The 19,947-nt window shown below is 52.3% G+C and overlaps 7 protein-coding genes across 7 annotated transcripts; 2 read left to right on the top strand and 5 right to left on the bottom strand.

The window, feature by feature from the left end:
- Positions 1–37: 37 nt before the first annotated feature.
- On the bottom strand, positions 38–1,140 carry EV422DRAFT_541094 (uncharacterized protein). Its single transcript, XM_053071182.1, has 4 exons — positions 776–1,140; positions 468–561; positions 352–398; positions 38–277 (listed from the first exon to the last, which is right to left on the bottom strand). Exons 1-4 carry the CDS (start codon positions 981–983, stop codon positions 138–140), a joined length of 489 nt encoding a protein of 162 aa, XP_052922512.1. The 5' UTR covers positions 984–1,140; the 3' UTR covers positions 38–137.
- A 4,215-nt stretch (positions 1,141–5,355) lies between these two features.
- Positions 5,356–6,104, bottom strand: EV422DRAFT_217458 (Spt4/RpoE2 zinc finger-domain-containing protein). Its single transcript, XM_053065432.1, has 2 exons — positions 6,024–6,104; positions 5,356–5,952 (listed from the first exon to the last, which is right to left on the bottom strand). Exon 2 carries the CDS (start codon positions 5,910–5,912, stop codon positions 5,541–5,543), a length of 372 nt encoding a protein of 123 aa, XP_052922511.1. The 5' UTR covers positions 5,913–5,952; positions 6,024–6,104; the 3' UTR covers positions 5,356–5,540.
- A 26-nt stretch (positions 6,105–6,130) lies between these two features.
- EV422DRAFT_541091 (uncharacterized protein) lies at positions 6,131–7,489 on the top strand. Its single transcript, XM_053071181.1, has 4 exons — positions 6,131–6,488; positions 6,572–6,739; positions 6,850–7,019; positions 7,093–7,489. The coding sequence occupies exons 1-4, from the start codon at positions 6,448–6,450 to the stop codon at positions 7,125–7,127; spliced, it is 414 nt and encodes a 137-aa protein (XP_052922510.1). The 5' UTR covers positions 6,131–6,447; the 3' UTR covers positions 7,128–7,489.
- Positions 7,490–9,139: 1,650 nt separating this feature from the next.
- Positions 9,140–11,353, top strand: EV422DRAFT_217586 (uncharacterized protein). Its single transcript, XM_053065433.1, has 6 exons — positions 9,140–9,609; positions 9,675–10,096; positions 10,185–10,289; positions 10,352–10,842; positions 10,909–11,023; positions 11,101–11,353. Exons 1-6 carry the CDS (start codon positions 9,581–9,583, stop codon positions 11,199–11,201), a joined length of 1,263 nt encoding a protein of 420 aa, XP_052922509.1. The 5' UTR covers positions 9,140–9,580; the 3' UTR covers positions 11,202–11,353.
- Positions 11,354–12,430: 1,077 nt separating this feature from the next.
- Positions 12,431–13,355, bottom strand: EV422DRAFT_217377 (uncharacterized protein). The gene is made up of 4 exons (XM_053065431.1): positions 13,141–13,355; positions 12,972–13,068; positions 12,602–12,879; positions 12,431–12,530 (listed from the first exon to the last, which is right to left on the bottom strand). Coding segments are annotated over exons 1-4 (450 nt in total). The 5' UTR covers positions 13,214–13,355; the 3' UTR covers positions 12,431–12,528.
- On the bottom strand, positions 13,356–16,745 carry EV422DRAFT_541082 (PLC-like phosphodiesterase). Its single transcript, XM_053071180.1, has 13 exons — positions 16,422–16,745; positions 16,189–16,359; positions 15,925–16,121; positions 15,775–15,860; positions 15,642–15,696; positions 15,346–15,580; positions 15,219–15,279; positions 14,866–15,162; positions 14,588–14,797; positions 14,260–14,520; positions 14,120–14,186; positions 13,970–14,052; positions 13,356–13,899 (listed from the first exon to the last, which is right to left on the bottom strand). Exons 1-13 carry the CDS (start codon positions 16,692–16,694, stop codon positions 13,622–13,624), a joined length of 2,274 nt encoding a protein of 757 aa, XP_052922507.1. The 5' UTR covers positions 16,695–16,745; the 3' UTR covers positions 13,356–13,621.
- A 1,400-nt stretch (positions 16,746–18,145) lies between these two features.
- EV422DRAFT_499949 (uncharacterized protein) lies at positions 18,146–19,444 on the bottom strand (the record flags this gene model as incomplete). The annotated part of the gene is made up of 4 exons (XM_053068111.1): positions 18,146–18,515; positions 18,574–18,775; positions 18,842–19,011; positions 19,200–19,444. Coding segments are annotated over 4 exons (987 nt in total), but the record flags the coding sequence as incomplete, so codon positions are not given.
- Between the last annotated feature and the right edge of the window lie 503 nt (positions 19,445–19,947).

Raw genomic sequence — 19,947 nt, 5'->3', positions numbered from 1 at the left:
AATCTTCCGTTCTGGGCGAATGAATATTGTGAGGACACCGTTTAGCGTGTGCAGCTGGTCGTGATTAGTCTACAATCTATGGAATGGGTTGATATATATACAATAGTGAAAATCGAACCGCTTTCACGCCCCTTGCATCACCCAAAATGGGAATCCCATGCCTCCGCGCCATACATTCCCGTAGTTCCCATCACACACGCCAGCAAGCCGATGGGCCCTACACGCCTGGAAGCTAGACTCGACCGCAGAAAGAGGGATGTGTAGACGACACCCCAGGCTGGATTTGCACATGGAGATATAAGTTGAATCGTCCTGATGACATATAACCCTTTCTATGAAGCGGTACGCTACCTGTCGCCGTTGAAGACCCATTGTCGACATCATGAAGAAGGATATAGCTACATACACCGTCACTCGTCAGTCGTCGCTCAAGTGCGCGGTAGATCAGACCGGTTCACTTGACATACCTGGACCCGCCAAAGATGGCCCCGAATCCTAGCAGGATGGTGTATCCTGGCCACCCGCGGCCTTTTCCTAACGCTTTGAAGGCTGATCCGACGCCTATGGAGTTGATAATTGTTAGTATCCGTTAGGTCGTCCTTTTTGCTGATCCAGCATTCTTCCATGCAACCTTCGTGGCGATCCCAGTCCATTCCCACATCATACAATCTGATCCCCATTCCAATCAATCACCCTCCATTCCCATTGACTTCCAAGTCCCCCGCACGATAAAGTTCCGTCGGCCCTTCCTCACCCCAAAGCCCAAAACACTCACACAGAGCAGAAAGCGCCGCGGCGGGATACGGCGACAAACCCGGCTGCACCAAAACATCCGTGAGGGGCGGGTAGCCGCGCTTCACCAGAAAGTCGGACGCCTTGAGGAGTTGCAGGTGTACGGGGTTCGCCGATGTCGCTGCTGTCGCCGTGCTTGTCGTCGTCGTTGAGTTGACGACCGAAGGTCGGGATTGCAGTGGTGTTGACATGGTGTCGGGATGAACGAGCGGCCGGTTTTCGATCCAAGCTTTTGGGACCTAGTTTCCAGAGAGACTGGTATAGGCGTACTGTGCGAATACGGTCAAGTAGTTCCAGGGGAAGGTCGATAAATGTCCCGACTGGAATTCGCAACAACTTTGAAGAAGGGGCAGGCGCCAGGGCAGGCGCGTCGGAACGTCGAGAAAGCTGACCTCACTTGCATATCACTTGCATATGCAAGTCCCCAAGGGAGCCCTGAGACTTGTGCTGCTCTAGGCAACTCTCTGTTGCCCCATTATATCACTGATATCACTTGAAAGGTGTTGGGTGAACTCGACAGGCGTAGTGGGGTAGAAACGGAACGTTACCACTCTCTCAAATTGTATCCCGGGACCTTTTCGAGCAGTATACAGTATTCTCGAGACTTGGGCTTTGAGCACCTACTCCACCCATCGCACAAACAATGGCAGGTGGAAACAATGTACCCGAAGGGTTCATAGCAGATCAGCAACCCGACCGACTGGAAAGCTCGACGCCAAAAGTCGGTGGACTGCTCGCCAGACCTGCCAAACAGCACGAATTCAAAGTCCCGGCCCCGAAAGCGTCTGTTCTCGGACTAGACCGGCTAGCAGCAGAGAAACGACGGGAAAAGGAGCACAAAGAGTCCGCAGCGAAGCGGATCAAGCTGGACTCGACGGAATCCTGGGACGATGAGAAGGCGAAGTCGAGCCCTAGACCTTCGTACTCTTCGACGACAGTCAGGCAGTTTGGCGCGCCTCAGTATAGGACGAGAGGAGCAGAAACGCCCTCCGCGGGCCCCGGAGTTTCAGAAGAGGCGAGGGAGAGACTAGGGCAACATAGACGGGAGAAAGAACGGTACAGATCAGGTGGATTACATCTGTCGTCGAAGCCTTCATCAAGCGGGCGGGAAGAGCGGGACGACAGGGAAAGTTCACGGAATGGGTTCGATCGATCGCAAAGGGGGTCCGACCGATCGCAGAGGGGAGGGAGCGAATGGGAAATGACTCCGCGGCGGAGCGAACCCATGACGCCCCGACGTGGGGAGATGGATAGATACTCAGGCGGCGGACAAAGCGATAGGTACTCAGGCGGCGGACAAAGCATTCGCAGATCCGAGTGGAGTAACGCTACGCCGAGAGTGGAATCCACATCCTACGACGATCACTTGCGAAAGCCGACCAATGCCGAATTCGGGGAGTGGGAGGAAGAACAGACCCGCCTGGATCGAGAGTGGTACAACCTGGAGGAATCGGGAGCCATGGACGAGTCGCACAATGCATACTCAGAGTTTGATGCGTACTACAAAAAGAAGGAGGAGGAGCTCGCGAAACAGCAAGTCAAGCGAATGTCCGCGAGACAAGCGCAGTACAATCAGGACAACGACCTGTGGGAAACGAATCGAATGCTCACCAGTGGAGTCGTGCAGAGGCGAGGCGTGGATACAGATTTTGACGATGAGAACGAGAGCCGGATCCATGTTCTCGTTCGTGACCTCAAACCGCCATTTTTGGATGGGAAGATTGTGTTCACGAAACAGCTGGAGCCTGTTCAATCCGTCCGCGACCCAACCGCAGACTTGGCGGTCGTGTCTCGGAAAGGGAGTCAGTTGGTCAGAGAGAAGCGGGAGCAGCAAGAACGTGCCAAAGCCGCGAAAGCTCTTGATTTAGCGGGAACCGCCCTCGGTAACATCATGGGCGTGAAGAAGCAGGTTGAGGAGGGCGATGAAGCTGGGGACGACGATCACAAGGGAGAATCGAAGTTTGCATCACATATGCAAGATTCATCAACAGCCGTCAGTGCGTTTGCCCTATCAAAATCGTTAAGAGAGCAACGAGAATATCTGCCGGTATTCTCGGTCAAGGAAGAGCTGCTGAGAGTCGTGCGAGAGAACCAGATCGTTGTCATTGTCGGAGAAACGGGATCCGGCAAAACAACGCAGCTCACGCAATATTTACATGAAGCCGGATACACGAAACATGGGCGGATAGGATGCACGCAGCCACGGCGTGTCGCAGCCATGTCCGTCGCCAAACGTGTCAGCGAAGAAATGGAATGCAAGCTCGGTGACAAAGTCGGTTACGCGATTCGTTTCGAAGACTGCACAACTAAGGAGACTGTTATAAAGTACATGACAGATGGTGTCCTCCTCCGAGAATGTTTGAACACACCGGACCTGGATCAGTACAGTGCTATCGTCATGGACGAAGCTCACGAGCGTGCGTTGTACACGGATGTGCTGATGGGTCTCATCAAGCGGATCCTGACGCGGCGGAGAGACATGAAGCTGATTGTCACATCCGCAACGATGAACGCCGAAAAGTTCTCGGACTTTTTCGGGAACGTGCCTATTTTCAACATTCCCGGACGGACATTCCCAGTTGATATCATGTTTGCCAAAAACCCTTGCGAGGATTATGTCGATGCCGCTGTCAAGCAAGTGCTGTCCATCCACTTGTCGCATCCCGCTGGCGATATCCTGGTGTTCATGACTGGGCAGGAAGACATTGAAGTCACCTGCGCGGTGGTGGCTGAACGTTTAGAGCAGCTGGATGACGCAGCACCGCTCGATATTCTGCCCATTTACTCCCAGATGCCCGCCGATTTGCAAGCGAAGATTTTCCAGAAATCGTCTAAAGGCAATCGCAAAGTTATCGTCGCAACCAATATTGCTGAGACATCGCTTACCGTCGATGGTATCATGTACGTGGTGGACACCGGATTCAGCAAACTCAAGGTGTACAATCCGAAAATCGGAATGGACGCTCTCCAGGTCACACCGATCAGTCAAGCGAACGCCAACCAGCGCTCAGGAAGAGCTGGACGTACCGGGGCGGGAATGTGTTACAGACTTTACACCGAGTCCGCCTTCCGGAACGAGATGTTCCCCAACAATATTCCGGAGATCCAGCGGACCAATCTCGCAAACGTCGTGTTGCTCCTAAAGTCTCTGGGTGTACAAAACACTCTCGAGTTTGACTTCATGGACCCACCACCGCAAGACAACATCCTGAATTCGATGTACCAGCTTTGGATCCTCGGCGCGCTTGATAATACCGGCGATCTAACGAAACTGGGGCGGACGATGGTCGAATTCCCGCTCGATCCATCTCTGTCCAAGATGCTCATCACGGCTGAAACCCTCGGATGCTCCGAGGAGGTCCTTACCATCGTTTCCATGTTGTCTGTACCGACCATCTTTTATCGACCCAAGGAACGCGCGGAGGAAAGTGACGCCGCTCGCGAAAAGTTCTTTGTGGGAGAAAGTGACCATCTCACGTTGTTGCATGTGTATACCCAGTGGAAGGTCAATGGGTGGGTTGGTAGCCTTACGTTTTTATCGTTTCTATTGCGCCAACGCTAACATGGCAAGCACCTCAAGATATCGGGATAGTTGGTGCACGGAACACTTCGTGCATCCCAAAGCTTTGCGGAAGGCGCGGGAGGTGCGAACGCAATTGCAGGATATCATGAAATCCTATAAGATCAATATTGTGTCGTGTGGGAACGATTGGGATGTGATCAGGTACGTTTTGGGAAAGCTCGAAAGCTCTCGCTCGGAAACCAACTGCCTCACCCACTAACTGTTTCATGACGAACCGGCCGGAACACCATAGGAAATGTATCTGTTCCGCGTACTTCCACCAATCGGCACGGTCTAAGGGTATTGGAGAGTACGTCAACATGCGAACAGGCATGCCATGTCACCTACACCCTACAAGTGCCCTGTACGGTCGAGGATTCACTCCTGACTACATCGTATACCACGAGTTGGTTATGACATCGAAAGAGTTTATGCAGTGCGTCACTGCCGTGGACGCCCAATGGTTGGCGGAGCTCGGACCTATGTTCTTCTCTTTGAAAGAGAAGGGTTTCAATCATACCGTAAGTGGTGTTGCATGCAGCCGCCCTTTTGTACACCTATGTTCGGCTGCTAAATCACTACCTATTACAGGAAAAACGTCGTCAGGACAAAGAAGACCTAATGACGATGGAGGAGGAGCTGCGGATAGCGTCCGAGAAGAAGGACGAAGAGAAGCGTCTCGCGACGGTGGCCCCAACACCGCGCTCTCGTATAGCCACACCAGGGATGAAAACACCAAGAACACCCGGTCTTTCACGGCGTGATCCGGGCACACCGATGGTCCGGCGACGCTTTGGACTTTGAGAGACGGCGACATCTTAATTCCCCCGATCTGATACTATAAACTGTCGGAGTTGAGTTTCTTAAGCTGGAACAGTAGATATTCGCATTACATAGCCACAGATTGTAGCATTTGTGGGGCAACATATCCGTCTTCTCTCTGCCCTACGCTATGTATATATACACACAATTGAACACGTCGGGGCTTCGCGCGTATGACGTGCAGAGTACGCCTTCCTATGCGTCGCCGGGTATATACAATCACACATGTGAGTCCGACCATTCCCCATGGACGGCTTCCCTCCTCTCCTCGCCCAATCATCGTGATCCGTTCGCAAGGGTGCTTCTCCTCGAGCTACACGATGTTGACGGCCCGCCGAAGACCTGCGAACCCCTCACCGCGGAGCTAATCCTTCACACTACCATCCCTTGGCCTGTACTTTATCCCCCTCTGGAACAACATCGACTGCATATCCTCCGGTAGCTGCCCCGCTATCCGTATCGCATACATCCCCTTCGTGAACTTGTCCGTCCGTTGCCACTTCGACACCCACGATAATTCCGGCTTCAATTGCGCCACCACCCCATCGAACGATGAAGACGTGCAAGCTAAAACTCGTTTGTTGGACTCCCGCAGATGTAATAGCTCTTCGCAGTTGTCGCACCCGTTGGATTTGAATTGCGCGGCTGTTTTGACGAGACCGCATAGGAGACAGGCGCGGAGCTTCCGTTTGTCGCGCTCGGCGGGGAGGACGTCGACGTCGTTCGTGGTTGACATATTGGAAGAGTATCGGGCTAGGAATCAAGCGGATGGGTGGCTGGATGGGTGGCGCGGTAATCTTGAGCTCGTTATTCGCACAATTTCTGGTTTTGTGCCCTTTCAATTTACGCCGTTTCTCCTAAGACCTTCCTGACTATGACGAAGCTACCAAAGCGCTTGCTTGTAGACTCTGAAGCGAGATCTTGTCGCTCCTCTGCAGTAGTGTCGATGGTACCGTATGTGGGCGAAGTTAATTTCACTCGACAGCAACTTCGACCCTGCGACATTTTAATTGCCAAGTCACATGCACCCACGAGAAATGAAGTGTGTGGATGAGCGGAACACAGCGACCAAACTTCTTGACTTGCCCGCACCAGCAACAACCAGATTTACGTCGTGGTTCCCGCAGGTCGATCCGCTACCACAGTATAAACAGCACAGTTCACGGCAACACAGCTAGTGAATCTTTTACCTCAAAGTCGCCGAACATCGACTTTAGTAGCAATTCCCAGAAGCACTAGTCGATACTAAGTACCACAGTACATTTGTCAACATGCCCAAGAACAAGGGAAAGGGAGGAAAGAACAAGAAGAGGTGCGTAGCGACGTTCTAAACGCCAACTCGACTGCAACTACAGTTTTACCTAAAGTGCTGGGCCTTCTTCTCCACGTTGTCAGGGGAAAGAACGAGAACGAGTCCGAAAAGCGCGAATTGGTTTTCGCTGAGGAAGGACAGGAATATGCAACAGTAGTTAAGATGCTTGGAAACGGATGGGTGGAAGCACAATGTGCGGATGGGGACAAACGTATGGCACATATTCGAGGAGCGTTCAGGAAGAAGGTTTGGTGAGTAGGGCATGACTGAGGTCATCACGTACATGCGCACATGCCTGGTGGGCGACGTCACTGGGTTTTCCACTGGGTTTGTTTCTCTAACCATGTCATTTTCCTCTTAGGATCACACAAGGCGACCTTATCCTTCTTGGTCTCCGTGACTTCCAAGACTCGAAAGCCGATGTTATCCTCAAGTACACCCCCGACGAAGCAAGGATGTTGAAATCATATGGTGAACTGTCAGACAATATCAAGATCAACGACACGCAGATCATGGAGGACTCTGACGATGGTAAGATCTCAATAATTTCGGTAGTTGGATCAATCGAGCCGGCGACTAACATAGTTGACACTGGCTTTTGCAGAGGTCAACGTCGAGTTCGACATCGACGAGATCTAATCGAACTCCGACCCGACACGCACACCGCCCATCTGTTTATTAATCCCCGCTATGAGTTCAATGTTTTGCCGGTGTTCACTCCGTTAGACTTTCGTGTCGGCGCCAAAAGATACCAGATGTCGAGGGAAACCTATGTCATCTGGACATAATCGCAAGCTTTTGGGGGCGGCGCGAACCACTCAACGCGGAGGGTTTCTCTGCGATGAGGCATAGGAAAGCTTTCAAGTTATTTATGGCCCTTTCCACGAGGGCTCATACTACTTGGCCTACACTGCGTAGCACCATTTTTAGTCCTCTGCACCTTTATTTAGACAGAGCTTCACTTGTACAGATAGCCATATTGAGATTGTCTTCAACCTGATTCTCGGTTTCTGGTGCGCGAAGTGAAGGGTTTGCTCAGAGGGGCTCAAACGTTCTCCACCATGTTGAGTTGGAGGTACACAGGGTTATCGACGTGACCGGCGGAAGTGTAGGTGAGTCTGAGGGAAGGCGCATCCTAGGATTATGGTCGGAAGTCAGCGGCCGTCATGATTCTGGTCTTCTGGAACCCTTTCTCAATCGGCCGCACTGTCATTAAGAGTTGTCGCCGCATGAAATGGAAATCAAATTCAAGCGTAACCCCGGTGAGCCTTGAAGAAAGCGTCAATGACAGAGTGATCATTGCAGCAACGCAAACCGCTTGACCTTTGGCTGCCAGCCCCAGGGCCACCGCCTTCGATCGTTGACGACACTATGTTGAGCGACAATGATCACATCTTCACAATGCATCACCGCGATATTACGGTTCTGCTTTGCCGTCGCCAGATTTGCCACTTCAAGTAGGTCTATGAAGGAACAACAACGACTTCGAGCCATCCGCTACCCAGTTGGTCCTCCGATTCCGGATCTGGTCGTTCAAGTAGTATATTGAACGCAACTACGTTGATCATCTGCGAAGAACACTCCTTCCAATCCATGAGAAGCATCTCGATATTCGCTGTAAGGTGTCCAGGCTTTATCGTTGACATTCTTTTTCCATCCTTGGTGGAAATCAACGTTTTGAATGTGACTATGTCGCGCGTTCTCGTCCGAAACAGAAATCGGACACGAGCCCCGACTCCCAACAGGCCATGTCCTGAGATGTCCTGAGATGTCCTGACGATTGTTTTTCCCACGAAGATCAGTTCAAGAAAATCCCCGCTCAAGGATCCGTTCTGCAAGGTCACCGTCACAAGTATAATGTTCGACCCTCGTAAAAAAGCGACCGTAGACGAGGAATGGGGACAAACCGAATCTCCGAGTTACCCACCGACGAGGCTCATATCTTGCACAACATGGAAGCTGCACGTTCGGGGGTCCCTTTGACAGAGAAAGATACGTGGTACCGCTGCCTCTGGATTATGTAGAGAGCCGATCCCCAGGACCCTCTGGAAGTCGCATGGTGGGAGACGTACGCCGCTCAAGTGGTGTGGTCGCAACCGCTGTAGGTACCCCCCAAGTTCCTCACTATCATGCGACCTTCTTGTCCGCGCGTCCCTCGCCGATTGCCAGCATAGAATCGTTGTTTGCAGATTCGGAAACTGGAACGCCATCCCTCACCCGCTACTCATCTCCGTGCCCGCAAGGTGCACATCGACCCATCCCACCGACGATGCACTATCGGTCAGTGCTGGACCATTCGCGCGGACCCAGCCCCATTACGGCTCCGTTCGACCTTTCGTATCAATATCGACACGTTGCACAACGTGCATCACGGCACCTTGGAGTGCCGGATCCCAATCCAGCATATGGAGTTTCTACGCTACAGCAACATCATCAGTATCAACAATCTGCATCAAGAGATGCCGCTGTCGCTGAAGGAGGATACCACCCACAGAGGTGTGATACACCGGGACCACTGCTACTGGATGCGAGAGGCTTGACTTTCAGCTCAAAGAGGACGACCAGCGCACCTACCGAGAGGCTTCAAACGCCGACGGCTCCATTGGCTACTAGAAAACCTAGCACTGCCGAAGCTGCGCTCTACGAAACCTTGCAGGCCGCGTATCGCACAAGGCGTGGGGCACTAAAAGTACATGAAAAGATGGAAGCTGAGGAGTTGATGGCCGAGATTCAGAAGCTCAAAGAAAACTTGATGATGGTGCATGGGCATTCAGAGTCGCTATTCGATTTCGTGGCGACTCTGGCACAGCAAAAAAGTGAGAAAGTCCCCCCCAGCGTTTGGAACATCCTCGTTGCGTATATGCAATTACTTCAATTCAAAACCATGGTGAGGCAAAGGGAACGTCAAATGCAATATTGCGCCAACCCCGGTAAGCCAGTGCTAGTCGCGGATTCGAGTGCATCAGCGATGCGGTCCACTACCGAGTTTCCTGTCTCGCAACAACCAATTCGGACTGTTCATGGGTGCCTTATACCATTCTCAAACTCAGGACTAACAGCTGCGGCTGCGGAAGCTGCAGCTGCACTTTCATATGCCGGATACTCATCCTGACCTATACGGGTATGTTCGTGCAAGACTCGAATGTTTTAGTGAGCTCGCTATTAACGATGTTTGGGAATGGATAGAGCCTACGGGCCTCTGGATCATGTTGGCCCATCGCAATTCGCGGCGAGTGCACAGCCCGACAAGTTTGAGATGCCTGCAAATCCTCAAGGTGCCATGGAGCGAACGTCCCTGCGGACTCAGGAGGACCTAGGCGAGCAACAGTTTATCCATCAATCCGGGCCCCATCCGCAGACACGAGTGGTTCAAATGTCACCGCTCCCCCAAGAGGGCTACCTGCAGGAGATATCTCTCCCTCCGGCTGGACCGGTCGGACCTGATGGTTTCCAGTTTCGTTTCAAACCTACCAATGTCCTTCCGCAGACACGAGTCGGAGGGCCAGTGGTTCGAACGTCATCTATCCCCCCACTGGGCCACCTGCAGGAAATGGCTTCACCTTCGGCTGGACCGGTCAGACCTGAAGGTTTCACACCTATCAATGAAGGTAAGGAATCGGGTCGCCGGTGAAAACGCCGGTAAAACACCATGTAACAGAAATTTCGCTGCATCGTCATTCTGTCTCGCCATTGCAGTTTGCACACAGAAATCTGCGCTGCAGCTTCTGATCGGCAAAAGTATCGGAAAAGGGACTGGGAAAGGCGTAGGGACTGGAAAAGGGAAGCGTCGACCACGAGGAGGTAACTTTAAGCTTTATTAATTCCCAGACGATTGTTGACTTACTTATGCTGGCATTGCACAGCTCTCCCGCTGCAAGATCCGCCAACCGCTGGATCGGCATCGGGGGCAGCTCGTCCTCCATCACCGCCTCCTATACCCGGGCGCATACTAACAATGGTCGAGTACGTAACGACGGAAGCTGATAAGAAAGCGGCGCAAAAAGCTCCCAAGAAAGCAATACACCACCACTCATCGAACTTCTTCCTCTGGCAAATGTCGTCCGGCGAGCCCTCGCACGGAATGGCCGCGCTTCCGGAATTTGTTGTCAAGAGGGCGCCTCCCAGGCGAGGGACGAAGCCTTCGCTGCATGAGACATATCAACCACCATCGCATGTGGTACCCGACGACCCTGCTCCAAAGAAGAGACTGGCTGAGAAGAGTATCAATGGGTCACTGGCTACTCAGGAATCAGTAGTGGAGGTCGACTCGCTTGTCACTGCTGGACCGACATTTTTGAATGAGTTGTTAGCCGAATTGGCACCCCATTGTCGACTAACGCCAGAAACCGAGCAGGTAAAGCAAATGCCGCCCACGATCGATAAAATGCAGTCGTGTCTTCCCATTCTCTTTTCTTTGTAGTTCATGCTTCGATTGGCGGACAGTTTCTTGGGAGATCTTACGAAACGTGCTGCCGCTGCAGCGAAACATCGTGGACAATCCTCAATTGGAGTCCAGGATCTAGAATGCGAAATAGGTATGCAAGGCCTCGATGGGTAGCAACAACACCGAAGGACGGATGCTCTTTACGCTCTTTCTTCATGATGTTTTTAGCACAGAGCTGCAATATTCGGGTCGCTGGAGTTCTCGATGAACCACCAACTGGAACTGATACTGAGGATCATGATGACAGCGAAAGGTCAATAATCTGTTAAGATGACATAACGACATAGCGGCAAGCTGGTTCAAAGGAGGTTGCTGGCAGGCGTGGCGCCCTATTAGCCGCTGAGAAACCACTGTATGACAGGAGGGGCGGAAACGGCGTAATTATGGGCGTATAATGGGGTTGAGGAAAAGGGTATGGGAGAAGGTTATGGAGTCACACGCCCCGTAAAGCGAACCTTAATCGAGGGCATTGAGTGAGACAACTATAATGACATTGTGTCCATATAATCTAAGAAACCTCATCAAAATGTGAAAAGCTCAGTCCCACTCGAATACGCATGTGCAACCTCCTGCATGCGGAGGTGTGGCCAAAAAACAACAGCGTCGTCCACAATACATAAACGTCTGTTGGCTATTTCGTCTGAGCAAGCGCTTCGCCAACTTCGTATCCGACGACTTGCAGAGCTGGCGCATCTAGCTCCTTCAGCAACGATAGAACGGCGAACAGTATGTTGTTCTGGATTGGAAGGATAGCACGTCTCAGAAGAAAATGCGTTCCTGCAAAGAGAGACCAAGAGCGTACCGTTTTCGATTTCAGTGCGTCCTCAGTCCCCTCATTCGATTCTTCAGCTTCAGCGATCGCAGGGATCCCCGCCGCCCTGATACGGTCTTTCACTGTCCCAGACTAACCAGCCGAAATCAATGGAACCTAATTGATATCGCATCATGCCTATAGAATGAATGATCAACCACTCACATCACCCGGTCTCGTCAGCCACGACGGTCTCCTCTTATGCTCTGACTGCATCACTGCGCCTGCCCCCGCTGATTGCGGCCCGCGCTGTGGTCTGTCATACCCTGCACCTTGTATCGATGGCTCAAACTCAATGCGTGCCGGTTCGGCCTGTAGTGCGCGGCGGCCGACGGGCTGGGCTGACTGTCGCCTGTTGGTATTTGCGGGGTAGGGGGTGTTGTTTGTTGGTGGAGGTTGGGCGGAGGATTTGTTGATTGATTCTAGTGCGCTGGATTTCTGATCAATGTGCTTTAGAATGTATGACCGTTCAGGGCAAGGAAGGCCGGGCAATGCGTCTTTACATGTATCTCCGGATCCCTCCGATCATGTTGTGGCCTCCCAACCTGCTGCGATTCAAGCCTTGTCGGCGACACGCTGACAATCGACATCCCTGATCCACTCAAATGTTGTTCCTCCCGCCCAGTATCCAGATGCGGTGGGCGTGGTGGTGGCTGCGTGATATCTCTTCTTACGCGTGGAGATGCAGCTTCCGTCGGCCGCGATGGAGAGACGGCTGCTCCGCCATACGACGATGGTTGGTAGGCGTGTCCTGCAGAATGCGGGCTCTGCAGCTGGTAGTTTTCCTCTGCTGCAAGACCAAATCAACATCCTGAAGCTAGTGATCAAGCTGCCCATCTGCCCTGCCCATACACTCACATGCAAAATCCCCTACCCCACCAAAAGCCTTGGCCTCGCTCCGTTCCCGCTCCGTCACATCCCTATCATCCAACTTTCGCAACTGCGGCAGCAACGCGATCGTCTTCTTCCTGTAATCCGGATCATCGGCCAGCGGGTTCTCGCTCAACCATAGTACTCTCAGTTTCGGTAGATGTCGGATATGCTGCACTTCGCGGATGTCGGAGATGTTGTTGCGCCGTAGATACAGCTCGACGAGGTTGTTGAGGTTTTTGAAGGATGTGAGAGTTGTTAGTGAACTGGCAGGAAAAAGTACGATTCATGTTAGCTTTCATGTCCCGTTCCCTGTTCGCAAGAGCCAAGGCAGACGGTATGATATTGCAATACTTGCTTTATGGCCAACGACAAGACCTCCAAATTAGGCAACCGCTGCAATATGGACACATCGGAAAGGTTCTGACCCCAGAGGTTGAGGTTTCTGACACTTGCTGACGGAGAGTTGGGAATACGAAATTGGGTCAGCTCGCGAAAGCACTTGCAAGTCTGCGACCGCACCTCACCTAGGTCTGTAATAGCGGTCCGGGAAGACCCTCGTGCTCTGGCAAGCACCTGAGCTTCCGTTAGTTTTACCATCTTCGGAATGGGTTCTGCAGGCGGCGAACCTGTCAATCAGCGGAATCCCTTGCCAGCCAGTGGAACGCGAAACGTCACATCAGGATTGACAGCCCCTCAGTCCTGAGTGACAGGTTCCTCCACTTCAGGCGATACTTTTCTGCATACTTCATATCCATTCCAAGTATGTGGAGGCGGACGGAGACCGTAGGCCATGCGTTGTTTCCTCTCTTGTTGTGTTGATAACCTTGCGACCGATGATTCAGAATTATGTACACAATGAATAGCTGCATGACTATATACAGGATAACGTGGATGGGAAAAGCCCAGGGCAATATGCATGTCATCTACTGCAACATTGATGTTGAAAACGGGCTCATATCTTCGTCCAACTGTGGATCTTCCACCATATGAAAATCGGTGGAAATGTCACCGCGCGTAGACGGTGCCAATGAGCCCGTTGGCTTGTTGCGGTTGAGTGGTGGTAGTCCCTGTGGTAGGTACGGGATTCCCGACGACGGCGGTGGTCAATTGTGCGGGCTCGCTTGTCCCTGCTAACGGATTTCCAAACTGTAATGCCGCCGTCGGTGGTGCTGTCGAAGACGAGGACTTCGTCGAGGGGACGGATATAATGCGGACGTAGATGAATAGCGTCGAGAAGCGGATGAGATCGCCTTTCCAGTTGTACACCGGAACGTGGCGGTAGCCTGTGAATGAAACGCAGTGGTGTAAATGATGCGCCAGATAAATGTATGTGAAAAGGAAGATGTCACTTGCCTTGTTCGAGACTCTGTATTGGTATAGTATAAGAGCCAATGAAGTCATTGGTCATTTTGACGTCCATGTCGAAGATGGAGAATCTGGCACGTGACGCACATGTCAGCATTGCGAATGCCAAGATCAATGAGAAAAACTGATTGCACAAACCTCAGCAGAGCCATCTCAGGATCAGCGATGTTAAACCGGAATTCTTCTTTCCACATAGGGTTGAAGCCTGCATGCCCGGGAAACGTTTCGTCAGAATGCCGTAGATTAAAATTAGACGTGCCGTACAGTGACCACCCTACCATTATTGTTGATCGCTTTAGTCCTGTACTTGATACAGTCCGTATCACCGCCCGCAATCTCTAACTCCACATAAGGATCAATGACCGTTTTGCCAGTGCTGTCCTTCGGTTTTGGCAGTTGCTGGCCGGATATGATCTTGATCGTCAGCGATATGGGATCTGGCTTCGGCCCCGCTTTGTTCCTCAACGCTGTCGGTTTCAGGACGTAACCGCAGCGGCCGTTAAGGCTGAACAGTCCAGTATTCAGCTGCATTCCTTTGTCTGAGAGCTAGGTTGTTGGCATACAATATACGGACTAGACTGAAGAAGACATGACGACAGATCATACCGAATGTTTGGTAGTTCATCGCAACCATCTGCGCCCCGACGGCCCAGTGGGGTATAGGGTCGTAGTTTGTCGAAGTGACTCGGGTTCCAGCGGGGTATATACGAGTTAGCGATCGCTTAGTGAAGGCGATGTACTCGGCTCGTTGACGCTGGATCAGGGCTATCGACTTTTTCTCTGACAGTGAACACATGTGATTGAAGAGAAAGAGCTCTGAGGTACGTAAGCCCACTGTCAGCGACGCGGCGCAAACAAACACGGCATATGCATCACTAGCATACCTGCTGCAGCCGCAAAGGACTCGAACGACACTCCTTGGCAGTATACCAACAGTTCCAACAAGGGTTTGGCGACAATGTGCTTCCGCGACAATTTCGGGGAGGACTTCTTCCGCGCAAGTCCCGGTTCCTCCTTGCCGGCTCGCTTTCGCTGCGCCGCCGCTTCCGCTGACTCCTCGGCACCTTGCGAATTCCGAGACTTTCGAGTGGTTGGCTTTCGCACCAACGTTGGCGCTGTACCGCTGTCTACCAGATTAGACACCTGAGCTAGAGGGCTCGTTGCTACTCCTGGAGATAACACTGCGAAAGAATTAGTCTTCATATCCGAAACCGTCCACAAGTAAGAGGGGATGTACCTTCTTCTTCATCCTCCGTCTCGTACTCCATCTCAGACTTCCCCGACGCAAGAATCTTCCCCTGGAAAACCATGGCAATCAGTTTCGTTGGTGTCCGACGAGGCACCCTTCATATGCCGCTACATACCTTGATGATGATCTTGTTCTTCAGATCCTCCGGCGATGGCAGACTCGTCGCGTTCTCAACCAAAGGTCGCTGAAGAAGATAGTCGCCCAAGTATTCACGGAGGATGTTGGCCATTGCAGCCTGCTGTTCAGGCCCACATTGCGACTCTAAGCTCAAAATCAGGGGGTATGGCGTCGCGACGAACGCATATTTGCCGATAGCTTCGATGACGTCCTTGAAGAGTAGCTTGCCCACCCTGCGTGATAATGTACTTCAGAACCCATGGAAGAGCTCCAGAACCGACAACAAGGGCTTACAAAGTCATGCCGTGGTATATAACGGGTTGCCCGTTGTTGCCATCGAAGCAGTCCACTACGATCGATCATGGTTAGGATCGGAAACAAGGAGACGCTTCGCTGCAGATCGTTGAAGAAAGCTGGATGTACGTACACTCAACGCATCGACAACCCCTCTGAAGCGCTCGGATATATCCCTCCACAGAGCTCTCTCCCGCCAACTGATCTTTGAGCAGGTAGCTTGATAACGGTGTTAAACTCATGCGGGGCGGGGGCCATAGAACGGCTACGTTTGGGAACTCACGTGTTGTGCGATGTGTTAATAAAGTAATCCGTCATCGGCCGGCTCATATCTTGAAAGACATGGTTATGCGTCTTGTTGAAGATGGAGTTGGTTGACGCGAGAAGAAATGCGCTGAAATGATCCACATTCATTTCTTGGCTGTTCGCCCCCGCATATTTGCTGTAAACCTCGTAACATCGCTCGTCCGTCCAGTCGTTCTGTAGGGCCGCGTCTGAGCATCAGAAAAGCCCCGGCCTCCGACAACATTTGCGGCAAAATCTGCACCTTTTGAGTCTGTTGAGCAAAGACTTTGAACTCCTCGTATGTAATCAGAGCTGGCTTCGTGCGTGACAGCGCCGAGAACAGCTCGCTGACTTCCGGTCTGAACCGAAGGACTCTGTACAGCCTTTCGAAAGCTGCAAACTTCAAGCTTCCGAACTTCCCCACATCGGCTATCTGTCCATTGACAAGGCGTTAGGCATAAAATCGATCTACCCATCCGGAATCGTGGTGCTGACCTTGAATGTACTTTTAATTTCGCTTTTCGATAAGCGAATATTCAGCTTCCTCATCAGATCGGTCACTTCGTCTAGGTCCAAGGTGCCGTTGTTCGAAGTGTCGGCTGCATTGAACTGCCGCCGCAGCCAAGTGCTCATATTGTAATGCAGCTTTGCAGGATCACCCTCGGAGATATCAGCTTCTGCCATGAGCATGTGCAACCCAGACACCCATGTAGAGGCATCTTCCCGACTTGGTGCAACTGTGGTCGTGCGTTTAGCGAGTCGCATCATTGTCGCAGCCTCCCTTCATCCAGCTTACCCAGATTGAGCGTTTTGTATTCTCCAGACGCGACATATATGACCGAGAACGACCTATCCTGCAAGTCGGGGCGTTTCCCATGCAGCTCGAAAGCTTTCGTGTTCTGCCCCAACCGAATCTCTCTGATGGAGTGCAAATCAACTACGAGAGGTTGTTCTTCAGTCTCCTTGTACTAAGCTAATCCGTCCAACATTCGGTCCTCACCTGCTCGAAGATCCGACTTTTTCTTCTTCGATTCCCAGAAAATCTGCAGGGAGTTCAGGTCTACACGGATAAGTCGTTCGGCAGGTTTCGAGCTGCTTTTCGATGGGTATTTGATCATGCGTGTGCCCGAAGTCAGAACGCTCTCGAGGTGTTGCGGGTTTACAGGGAGCAAGGGCGGAGGAGACACCCCACTGCACAGAGTAAGGTCCGTCGCGTCGAACGTCAGGCCTGTACTCGGTGATGGACGTGTGGGAATGAGAGCAGGGTTCGACGACTGGGTTTGCAAAGTTCCAAGCGGCGCCGGTGCAGATGATGGAGGCGCCGGAGTTGCTGGTTCAACGGCAACAGGATCCCCAGGTGCCGAAGCCTCAGAGCTCATTCGCGATAGAGACTCGAGCGACCCATAAGGACTCTGGGCCCCGTGGCCGGGAAGCAGGACGCCGTCTGGTCCCGTCTCAGACTTGACTCCGTTCGCCAGTTCAGCTGTCATCGCCAAAATGTTGCTCCGCACTTATGTTATTGCTCGAAAGGAAATGGCCTCCTAGCGCCAAGCAAGAGAGCCAGAGCACAGACAAAGGATGTCGAGTATTGTGACGTGAGCGCGTCGATGAAAGCCTCCAAGATTCCCTCGCCAGAACACTTCCGGCTTGCGCTGGACAGGAGGAGAGGCACAAGGCTCGCTGGGATGGCGGGCTCGGGTTTGGTTGACGGGGGCGGTTTAGTTTGGACCTACTGTATGTGATATCAGCAACGGTTTTGTGCTTCCCAATTTGTCGTTTGACCGTCAGAGGAGCTGGGGAAGGGTAGCAAGCACGCTTTATATATTAGCGAGGGGGGCGCTGGCAGCTCGACCTGGCTAGCTCGTTCCTATTCTGCATAAGGACTACCTGCTAGTATGGAGACTTTCGGTGGGGGCCATGTGTGTGGGGGCAGCGCTGGCTGGCTGTGGAGACGAAGCCGACCGACACGTTTTCCACTTGGCAACTTGACCGCGCGGGAAAGCGGAGATCTGCAAGTGGAGGTTAAGGAAAACGCGGTTCAGGAATGAGCGATGCTAACCTCCGTCATTAAGCCAACGGCAGGAAATTCGCCGCTACGGTCTAATGTATTCTGTTCGTATTCCGTACAAGTTGCCAACATCGGCGACGCCTCAGGCAGAGGTACAATGATGTGGATGGCAGATAACCACCACGGAAAATGGGATGGGGTGAAATCTAGACTACCGGTTACGGGAGAATGCGTCTGGTCTGCGGCCATCAATGCCAAACACCACTGAGCGCACAATCGAGAGGAAATTCTTGGTGCTTAGGACGTCCCGATTGTGCACTTTCATCCGTAGTTGTAGTGGTTGTCTTCTTCCAGGAATCTCAAATGGCGTCCAGTCTTGGTTGATACATTCGGGGTTGGGGCAACCCACCAATCCATGGACGAATTCCATTCTTCCCTTTCGAGCTTGCCACGGCCGAGGTGACAGCCGGCGTCGGATGTTTTTCTTCACACGCCCGTGGCAGTCTGGGCACACGGAAGACGTTCGATACTCATCTAGCAAGTACCATGGAATGCCGTTTCTTGCAAAGAGTGTGCGGAATCTGATTTCCATGATGATGAGTTAGCATATTAAAATACATAAAAAACAATGATGGTCACTCACCCCTTGGTCTTTGATGACTCCTGAAAGCGCATGGTTTTCCAGTGTCGCTCCAATCACCCAAGATGACCGAAAAATGCTTTCCATACAGGTGTCGCATGTTCTTGATGAGCTTGCTCTCAGACTTTTGCCGCAGTGAGAACGCCTTGAATCTGCGAGCTACGTGAATCTCATCCTGGTAAAACTCATCCAGGGCGGGATCTGGGATATGGATGGATGTCAGCCCACGTGTTACCAAATTTGAAGACAATGCATGATACATCATACCCGCATGTATGTGATCCACAATGAACGCTGAGAACGCCTTGATGTTCATGCTCTTGTGCGACGGAATATGTGATTCCATCTCAGCGATGCCGGCATTGATCTTTCGCTCTGTCATGTCTCTTCGAAAGTACCGAGACTTTGTCTCGACTGCCCATTGATTGGATGTGTATCTGGTATGGGGTGGTGCATTGTGAGAACGCGGCAACGGAATGTCAAACAAAGGGGATGGTGGGGATGGTGACGGGGGGGGATAGTGGGGATGGGAACGGGGACAGGGTTGAGGAGGGCGTTGATCGGGATAGCGGCGACAGTGGGGACAGCGGCGACAGCGGGGCAGTAGTAGTCAACTGAAATGTACCTAAATGGCCGCTCCTTCTTGATGTCTCGACAGAACAAGAGGTCACGCTTGCCCGGATCAATGCTGACGATGTTTGGAGCCTCCCGTAGTTCGGCAATGTGGTGCTCAAAATACAGCTGCTTGACTTCTTCCCGCATTTGGGCCTTGCTACGCTTCCGGGCCCGATGCCCATACTTGAGCCCTGGCTTCTTGAAGTGGATGGTAGCGGAATACCCGTTTGTGCTGATTGACCCATCAAATTTGAGACCAAGCTTCTTTCGATCCTTGAAGACCTTGTCCTGCAATCCGTCATTCAGCGAGGTGAGGTGAGTGAAATAAGCGCAGAGGGATAGAGACTTACATTCACGTTGAGAAACTGCCCCCACAGCTCCCGCTTGCGTTCATCGGTGAATTTCCCCATGCGACGTTGGCTCAAACCCAGGATATGAATGGCTAGGATCAGCGTGTCGATCCGAACAGATGACTGGATTCGAGATTTGCGCAGCGGGATAGCGGAAAACAGTCGCATTCCACGGCGCTCATAGGGGCGTGAGAGCTCACAATAGGCACCTGTGATGAGGCGAGGCAGGTGCGGACCATGATTAGACAAAAGAGGAAGCCGCGGGGGGGGGGGGGGGGGTGGGGTAAATGTACGGGACATAGCCCACCTAAATATGGCATTGCATCCACCGCAAGGCTGTACGCAAGCAGCTCATCCTGGGGAGGAAACAGAGCCCATAACTCGTCGAGGATGGTCCGCTCAAGTCGT

Source organism: Fimicolochytrium jonesii, assembly GCF_025526975.1.
Source record: "Fimicolochytrium jonesii strain JEL569 chromosome Unknown EV422scaffold_27, whole genome shotgun sequence".
Classification (NCBI taxonomy): domain Eukaryota; kingdom Fungi; phylum Chytridiomycota; class Chytridiomycetes; order Spizellomycetales; family Powellomycetaceae; genus Fimicolochytrium; species Fimicolochytrium jonesii.
This window is presented reverse-complemented; position numbering and strand designations above follow the sequence as displayed.